At 27.2% G+C, this 10,000-nt stretch overlaps 2 protein-coding genes across 7 annotated transcripts in view; one reads left to right on the forward strand and one right to left on the reverse strand.

Moving 5' to 3' along the window:
- Positions 1-10,000, forward strand: part of LOC122636339 (KN motif and ankyrin repeat domain-containing protein 1) — a 94,142-nt gene that overhangs the window by 47,793 nt on the left and 36,349 nt on the right. The gene's annotated exons all lie outside the window — the stretch shown is intronic.
- The window catches only part of LOC122636337 (plasma membrane calcium-transporting ATPase 3), an 88,591-nt gene that overhangs the window by 1,240 nt on the left and 77,351 nt on the right, over positions 1-10,000 (reverse strand). The window contains exon 14 of one of the 6 annotated variants that reach the window (XM_043827452.1): positions 8,899-8,967. The exons of the other annotated variants lie outside the window; for them this stretch is intronic. Coding sequence (XP_043683387.1) covers positions 8,899-8,967 — 69 coding nt within the window. The remainder of the gene's footprint in view (positions 1-8,898; positions 8,968-10,000) is intronic. 6 annotated transcript variants of the gene reach the window in all.

The raw sequence follows: 10,000 nt of genomic DNA on the forward strand, positions 1-10,000 counted from the left end.
GTCTCTAAAAAAGAAACAGTTCTTTATCCATTCTTCAAACATGACAAACATATTTTATGTAATAAGTTACAATCAATTTTTAAATTTGACGAATTTATAAATGGGGTTACAGAGATTTGATCGATAGTTAAAAAAAAATGTATTAATCGTTTACTTTCGCTTTTGTTCTGTTTTTGTTTATATAAATAAATATTACTTAATATAAATTGAAAATGAAATTTCCCGTGAATGTTGAAAAATTAGAATTTCGTTCGAACGAGCAACGAGGAATTATTAAATTTGATGAAATATTTAAATTATACATAATAATTTTTATTGTATCTACATAACGATAATAATAATAATAATAATAATAATAATAATAATAATAATAATTTTTAATTAAAAAAAACAATTCGTCTTCCTTCGTAATTATGTTAGTTAGCCTTCTCCTCGATAGGATATAATACAGGTTGATAGAGAATGTATGTGTGTATGTATGGGTAAAGATTAGAGAGAGAAATAGAGAGAGAGAGAGAAAGAGAGAGAGAGAGAGAGAGAGAGAGAGAGAGAGAGAGAGAGAAGGTAGAAAGAGAAAGAGACGATAGGATAGAAAAAAGATAGAAAGGAAAGAGAAAGAGAAAGATAGTAGAAATAAAAGAAAAATTTTCAAATCAATTAGTATATAGAAAAAGATTTAGATAAGTGCTTAGCTAAGGAAAAGTGTTTGTACCAATGCCATTTGCAAAGTTTTCCTAAACCTCGACCAATAATATTATACATATAAAAAGAAAAGGAAAACAAAAAAAAAACAAGGAAAATTGTAATTTTTATCGAACTAAAAGTTTGACAATTTATTTTGGCCGAGATTAGGAAGGATAGGAAAAAGAAAATAAGGCTAGTTAACAGCGATCTTATTAGGATTGAGTCAAAAGTGATTATGAATTTCTAAGCGATTATAAAAGAAAATTAATAATTCTTTCTCGAGAATTTTTAGGCTTATTTTTGTTTGTTGTTTTAGTGGTATTGAAATATTTAAAATCCTAGAAACAAAGTCTCAAAAAAGTGTAATTAATTTTTAAACGTTCATGTTGAAACTTATAATCACATTTGTCTCATTCTGTATAATTTGACGATTAGTATAATAGATATATATATAAATATATCATATTGAACGATTGAAAAAAAATGAATGCAAAAGAGAAAAAGAGAGAAAAGAAACATACTTTTTTTTTATTAGGAAAAATATCTGGACCTTACCTCTTTTGCTCCACCCTGTATGTGTGTATGCACATATACTCTTACTCGCTATAATAATAGTAATAATAATAACAATAATAATAATAATAATAATAATAATAATAATAATAATAATAATAACAACAAGAACGATAAGTATCGATAATCATTAGATCAGTGACTTGATTAATAATAAAAAAATAAGGAGAATGAAAAAAAATAATTAAAACAAAAAGTAATTTATCTCGAGTGATATATTCATCAATGTATCATTATCATATCATCATCATCATCATCATCATTATTATTATTATTATTATTACAATTGTTTTATTTATTCTCACCGATCTTAAAATATACTCACTCACATTGAGTAAGATAATTGATATAATTTTTCTTTTCTTTCGCGTAATGATTTAAATCTTTCTACACTGGAAAGGGTAAAATTAAAAAAATATATGTATATATCCGTGCAGGAAAAATTATGATAAGAGAATAAATGCTATAAAAAATAAATAAATAAATAAATAAATAAATAATTAGAAAATCGTTAGAAAGAAGAATCGAGAGACACTACGATATGCGTTAATCGAAAAACGTTCGATCGATAATCGTGCAAAGATCGTTCGAAGATATTAAATATAAAATCGAGATAGGCAATGTTTGCAAAAGAAAAAAAAAAAGAGAGAGAGAGAGAGAGAAAAGAACGTCAGCGTGAAAATTAGCGTGAAAAATCGGCGCGCTCGTAAGTTATTATTTTTTTTTTTTTTTTGTATACTTTTTTGTTTGCTTTTTATATAAAAAACAAATATTTTCGGCGGCGATAGGTGCATATGCGTGTGTCTGCGTGTATCTATTATGATTATAACAAAAATATATATATATATATCTTATATATAAAGATTTATAAATATATAAATATAAATATATATGTATATATAGAAACACAATACACATATACATATATTTAGCACAAAATTGATGCACAGAGCAAACAGCCAGGTGATATACATATATACATATATACACACACACATATATATATATATATATGTATTTATAAACAGATAAATATATAGCGTGTAACAAATTTCGAGTTGCTGCAGCACATGCATCATCATCATCAACATCATCATCATCATCATCATCATCATTTAGCTTGTCTTTCAACAGCCAATTAGAAATGCAACGAATTCTGTAAAGAAAATTAATTAGTTAAACAAAAAAATCTCTCGCTTTTCCCCATGATATTATACAGTATCACCATAATAATATCTTCCATAGATTCCCTTTCCTTTATTCTTCGGTCATTCCGTTTCTTTCAAATATTTTTTTTTTTTTTTTTTTGTATTCCTCCTTGAATTTGCTTTTATTTCTTTTTTTTCTCTCGTTCGTTCAGAGAGAAAAGAAAAATCTTTTTCTAATAATTTTCTCCCTTTTTTTTTTTATTTTCTCAATACATACATATGCATTTATATTCATATGAATATACAGGATGGATAGAAAAATTACTAGATGTGGTTAAAAATTGTCAAATGATGTTAAAGATCAATTATTCTTTTATCTTTTCTTTTCTCGCTATTTAAATTTTTAATCTGCAAAAAAGAAGAATACAAAATTAAATTAATGTAAAAAGTTTCGAAAAAGAGATAATTGATCTTTAAAATCAATCTAAGATCTTCTTTTGGCCACGTCCAAAAATTTTTCTTCTACCTTCCTCGTGTATATATTGAAAATATATATATAAGTTTGTATGTATTAAGACTGTGATTTATATATAAACATTGTTAAAATTATATGTATATATATATGTATGTGTATACATACATTTATATATATATATATATATGTATATACTTACTCGGAGATTAAGTAGCCTCGGCACTCTATTTATGTTGGATTTTAAAAGTGTGCACACGTTTTATGCGTGGGAATGTTTTGAAGATAGTAAAACCAACGTTGATTCTCTCGAAGTTGAAATGAAATTTTCGTTTCTCTGTGCTTCGTTCTTCGTATAATTTGTGGCTGGGAAGGTGTAGGATAATTAAGAAAATAGGACACATCTTTGGATAAAGTTATATACAGAAAAGAAAAAGAAAAAAATATATACATACATACATATATATATATGTATGTATGTATGTATGTATATGTAGGATAAAAGGATAAAGGAGATAATATTAAAAAAGGATTATATCTTTATCTGTAAGAGTGAGACGGAAAGTGGGACAAAGGAAATTTAAAGAGAGAAAGAAATAGAGAGAGAGAGAGAGAGAGAGAGAGAGAGAGAGAGAAAGAGATTCATTTCATACAGTAAAAAAATAAAAATAAAAAAAAGAATTAAAAAATCGTTTGCGAAGCTTTCGAAGCCACAGTAAAGCTTTTTCATCAGTAGAGCGTTCATTAATATCAAGAATATTGTATGTATTATATCTTTTTTTGTTTTTACTTGGATCTTTTAATTTTCAATAATTTTTTTCTTGGTTTTTTCTTTTTTCTTTCTTTCTGTTTTTTAATCATCTAAACCATTTTTACTTCGTTCTCGTTTTTGTTAGTGTCCTTCGTTCTTCCTTTCTTCCTTTATTTTCTATCACGATTTGTTTTGTTTGAATGCTGTTCTTTATATCCTTACCTTTTTTGTTGTAAACCTTTTTTTGTTTGTTTTTTATTATTATATATATATGTATGTGTATATACATATATATATATATATATATATATAATATCTATATATATGTAAGATCATATGCACGTACGTATTACACATAGAAAGAAGACGTATAAATGCAATAAAATAAATTTTCTTTTATATATATTTTTTTTTTTTTTTTTTTTAGCATCTCGCTTACACGAAAAGATTATATGTTAATTCAAAGATTTTTCGTTTAGAATTTCATAACAATTTTATTGTTGCTGTTTTTATTTTCTTTGAATTATTATTCTTTTCGTATAGGTGTGCAAACGAAAGGTCTACGTTGCAAAGCCTTGTAAAAAGAATTATCTGTTGGAAATATCGCTATAGATATTATCGATAATTTTCTTTTCTTTTTCTTTTTTTTCTTTTATATAATTCAATTAATAATTATTGAGTATGCGTGTGTATATGTGTATATTAGGCAGAACAACGTAGCCGATTGTTTAAAGTGCATAATTGTTTAACGCAATCATTGGCAACGACTATCATAGACAGCTGTACAACGAAAATCACATGAAGAAAAAAAAATACGATATTTAATAATAAAAATCATCGAAGATCGATCGATGCGACTTACGTTGATCTTCGTATATATTATATATATATCAAAGATCTAGAAGAAGATTTTTTAATCGTTCCTTTTTTGTATTTATATATCACCAATTTTCAAATCCTTTAAAAAGGATCTCGTATCCCTTAAAAGCTATCATTTAATCAAATACATTAAGTATAATCAATTTAATCTTCAATATTAATTATATCTTTATCGAGACTGTTTAATGAAATTTTTGTATAATGAATGATAATAACGTAGATATGATTTTTTGTTTTCGTTTGATAGCTTTTAAGGTTTTAATTATTAATCTCGAGTTTCGTCGGACGAGGAGAATGAAAAGACATAAATAAATTAAATAAATCAAGTAAAAAATCCATGCTGAAGCCGTAGAAAAAAAAAATAATAATAAAAGAATGTAACAGGAAAATAAACAATATCGGAAAAAAAACATGGTACATATATCTCGTAAATCCCACTCATCGATCTTCCAATAATAATCACGAAAATATCAACAATGTGAAAACATACAAATATATATATATATATAGAGAGAGAAACATTTACGCAAAAGAAAAAGAAAACATATTGAAAGCTTCGAAATATCGAGAAAGAGAGAGAAGAGAATAAAAGAACAAAATATACAAGCGATGATAATCAGAGACGTATACATATATAAATTAAACAGACAGACAGACAGATAAATAAGATAGATAAATAGATAGATAGACGGACAGATAGATAGAAATTGAAAAAGGAAATAAGAAGACAAAACAAAATTGACGATTGAAGCTGGAGCATGAAATTTAATATAAATCATTATACCATAGTTTGTGTACGTGTGTATGTCGATTCGTTGAGTCTATTATTATGCGTGCAATAATATTAAAAACTTGGTGTTTAAGATGGGCATACAGGAACAGTAACAGTAACGATAACGATAACAATAACAATCGTAATAATAAATAATAAATAATGAATAATTAGGGAGTAGAAAAAAAAAATAGTAAAATTATTTTTAGCGACGATAAAGAGTATCTCTCGAGGAGATACATTTAGAATTTTGTGTATGTATGCAATATACACGCGTGATTGAGTGTTTCGTTAGAAACAATAAGAGAGAGAGATTGATAGACAGATACACACACATAAAGAGAGAGAGAGAGAGAGAGAGAGACAGAAAGAGAGAAATAGAGAATGAAAGAGTAAGAGTAAGAGAGAGATAGAGAGAAAGAGAAAGAGAGAAACGATCGAAGATTTTTTGATTTCGAATTAGATGAATTAGATGAATTAGAATATAGAATGAAGATATACCAATTGAGATGAAGAGAGTTTTATATGTGTATGTGTTTGTTATGGGACTAAGGTACGTTCTCTTTCTCTCTCTCTCTCTCTCTCTAAATTGATATAAAATAAATACAACCCTTTAAGAATTTATATGTATATATATATATATATATATATATATATATATATATATATAGATGGAGAGAGAGAGAGAGAATCAAACGTGTCAAAAGCTTTTTCACGTTCAATTATTCGATCATTCGATTATCCGATCTTATGATATTGTACATTACGAAGAATGGGAGTAAAGATCACAACCTTGACCTTAGAAGAGAAATTAGAAGAACGAGAAAGCGAGAGAAAAAGAGAGAGAGAGAGAGAGAGAAGAAAGAAACTGAATGACGATACAAGTGTACGTGAATATTTATCATCGAATCAAAAATGAACAAATGTTTCTAAACATTGTATATCGTGTATTGCATATTGCATATTGCACGTTTAGAAAAAAAATGCTGGTTCGAATACGAAGATTGGAAGGAGTAACGATGAAGCATTCGAATTTGAATTACGAAATGAAATTGTAGAGTGAGGATTCTTTCTGAAATTATTTGTTTTTCTTTTTCCTCTTTTTTTTTTTTTGGAGTCAACATTTTTTATACTTAAATAGGTTTAGGTAATACTTAAGATATATATTAGGAAGTGATTGCATGCCTTTTCTATATGGATTTTCAATTAAGATTAATTTTAAAATCCATATTTGGGAATGATGGGTGAGAGAGAAAGATATATAGATAGATAAATAGATAGGGGACAAATACATATACCTATGTAGATATATACATATGTATATATAATTATGAAAGACAATGAATATTACCAAAAGAACATTATTAAAATATTATGGATCAATGTATAGTAATTCATAAAAGAATTATTGAGAATTATAATGACCTCAAAATAACTGCATACACGTTTCACACCATAATTTTTTCATCACCATGATCGAATTAAAAGTCGTCATAACGTAATATGGTAGTAAAAGAAGAAGAAAAAAAAAGAAACACGAAAGGAAGAAAACATAATCGATTAATTTATATAATTGTCATAATTTCGTTGATTAGAATAATTCTAGTAAAGTATTATATCGCATTCTAATGTTCTCTTGGCGATCACATAATCAACCGTTAGGATTAGGACATATATATATATATATATATATATATATATATATATATAAAAGGATCCTGATCCATCTGTATATAGATCATTATGACTTTATAAGTCATAGATCGCACTTACTTTATTTCTGGTCTTTTCCTCTTTCGTAATTTTATTGTTATATTAAAATTGCATATATAAATATATATATATATATATTTTTTTAGATTGAAATAAAAAAGAAATTATCTGATAATATTGAAATAAATCTTTATGTCGCGTGATCGATTAATTAATTTTTTCTTTTTTGTTCTTCCTCTTGTCGTGTCGTTTTATGACAGACAGATTGTTATTGTTTTATTTATTTATTTATTTATTATTTTTTTTTTTAATATATATATATATATAAATCACTATCGAATAAATTGTTGAAGCGTTAAATAAATTTATAAAGTTTCGTAACGATTAATGGTATAAGAGATTTTTTGTTTTGTTTCGTTTTGTTTCGTTTATAGTATGTAGGTATATATGTATAGAATATTGTTATAATTATTTCCATTCGCCCGACGAAGAGCCGTTTACATCGGTCGCAAGATCGATTGAGAGATTAGGCGAGAATATAATTGGCCTTTTAATTAACAAAGTTTTTATTTGATACGTGCCAGAAATGATCAGTGAGCTAAAATAAAGGGTTCAAAGCATTCTCGTTTGTTTAGTTAAAAGTAAATGGAAAAAAGGAAGGTTCTTTTTGTTTCTAGCAAGAAGCGACTGTGTGTGTTTCACTATAGCGTCCATTAGCCGATCGTTTTTCTCTCTCTGATCCATTTATAAATATAAATATAAATATATATATATATAATAAATGGATTTATTAGAGAATGATAAAAGACAAACAATTTTTTTTTTATTGACCGATCGGTTAAAGGTAACATCTGCATTTTAAATTAATAAGACAATCTTTGTAAAAAGAAACTTTAGAAAGAGTTTCAAAGAGGAATAAAAGTATTAAAAAGTATTATAATCTTTTTTATCAAAATTGAGAAAAAGAGAGAGAGAGAGAGAAAGAGAGAAAAGATAGATAGAATAAAGTAAGAAGAAAATTAGTATACATAAAAGTATTGAGACTTCTTTTCTATAAAAATTGCGAATAAATTGACGAGAGAAAGAGAGAGAGACGCAATGATAGAGAATAGAGATAAATCAGAATGAAACAAAATATTAGAGAGTAATATTAAATAAACAAAAAAAAAAAAGAAACGTTTAATATATTCGAAACATTATCCCATATGCCGATCATGAGGAAAGAGAGAGAAAGACGATATTATTCTGTCAAAGGAAAAGAAAAAAGGAAAAACACCATAAAGCAGGGTCCATTAGAACAAAAGCTTGAGACCAGCGAGAAACACAAGCAGCGTATAAATTTTCGACATAGAAACAAACGCAGCGATTTCGGTCGACTCGAGATAGAGATGAGGAACCAAAAAAAAAAAAAAAAGAAACGCAGGAAACGAATTCATTCTCTTGAATTCTCTAAGAATATCGATAATAATTATACAATTATATATTCATAGAAATATATGCGAACGAAATCGCTGATAGAGAAAGATTATCGAGTGAATGAGAAAGACGGATAGATAGTAGTATAAGAAAAAAGATAGCGTGAGTTAGGTAATAGTAATAGCAGTTGGTAGCAGTTAGTAGAAGTATTAGTAGTAGTAGTAGTAGTAGTAGTAGTAGTAGTAGTAGTAGTAAGTAGTAGTAAGTAGTAGTAGTTGTAGTAATAGTAATAGTAGTAATAGTAGTAGTAGTAGTAGTAGACAGATAGAAATAGTTAGAAAGTGTAATAGATAGAAAGAGTTAGAGAGATAGAGAGAGAAAGAGAGAGATAGAGATAGAGATAGAAAGAGAGAGAAAGAGAAAGAGACAGAAATAGAGATAGAGATAGAGATAGAGATAGAGAGAGAAAGAGCAAGAAAGGAGCGCTTACAGCTTGGTCTGTCGAACTCTTGCTGTAGGGTACCGGTATCAAACGTTCCTGCAACTCGCCACCTATCACCTTCAAGAGTAAAGGATAATATAATGGTTACAAGAGGGTGTAACGAGCAATAATTGACATGCAGGACACCACTCCTTTTATTCATTTGGAAATGGTGCCGTGCGATAACTCTCCTCGTGACAATTCACCGCCCAACGACAAAAACGAAAGTAATAAAAGAACGGAAAAAAAAGGAGATGAATATAATAAACAATCTTTTTTTCTGTTTGTTCTTCTTTTTGTTGTTTTTTTTTTTCTTTTTTTCTTTTTTTTCTTTTTCTATGTCTTTACGTTTGAAAGTTAAACCTTATTCTTGGATATATCTGACTCTGTGGTTTCTAAATATAACATTAGATTTTCCTTCGTCACATGTCGGATCCAATCTTTTTTTGTGAAATATTGTATATAAAAATAAATATATGCGTATGTTACGAATTATAAAAAATATTTAATAAATCGTAAGAAATGAGAATTTAATAAGAAGTATATTTGAAGGAGTTTTTTTTCTAAATGCGGCATTAGATTTTTAATTGTATGTAATATATCAGTTTATGTATAAAATTCTATTCGTTTTTCTAATGAGCCCTCCCGAATACACATATACCCAAGTTTAGATCTAACTTTTTAATTATTTAAAGAGGAAACAAAAATGTCTGTTGGGCAGTGTAATCGGTGTTCTCGGTAATATACAGTTCCCGAATTAGGATAAATTTTACTGCTTTTAGGCGAATCGTTTAAAGCTTTAAAAAGAAACAGAGATAGAGAAAAAGAGCGAGAGACAGAGAAAGAGAGAGAGACAGAAACAGAGAGAAAGAGAGAGAGAGAGAGAGAAAGAATTTGTTATATTAATAATTTAGTGATATATTGTTACAAATGAATGATTAGTACGTGTAATAGATTTTTAAACAGACGTTTTCGTCATTGACCTATATCAATTATTTCTATCGGACAATTTTAGATAAGATATTAAAATAGATAGTGATTAGAAATGTTTTAGCGTGTTAATAGAAACTCGCCAGGTGCAGTAGAACAATCCTAACGACGGCCAATATCC

The sequence above is a fragment of the Vespula pensylvanica genome, chromosome 21 (genome assembly GCF_014466175.1).
Source record: "Vespula pensylvanica isolate Volc-1 chromosome 21, ASM1446617v1, whole genome shotgun sequence".
In the NCBI taxonomy this organism is placed as follows: Eukaryota; Metazoa; Arthropoda; class Insecta; order Hymenoptera; family Vespidae; genus Vespula; species Vespula pensylvanica.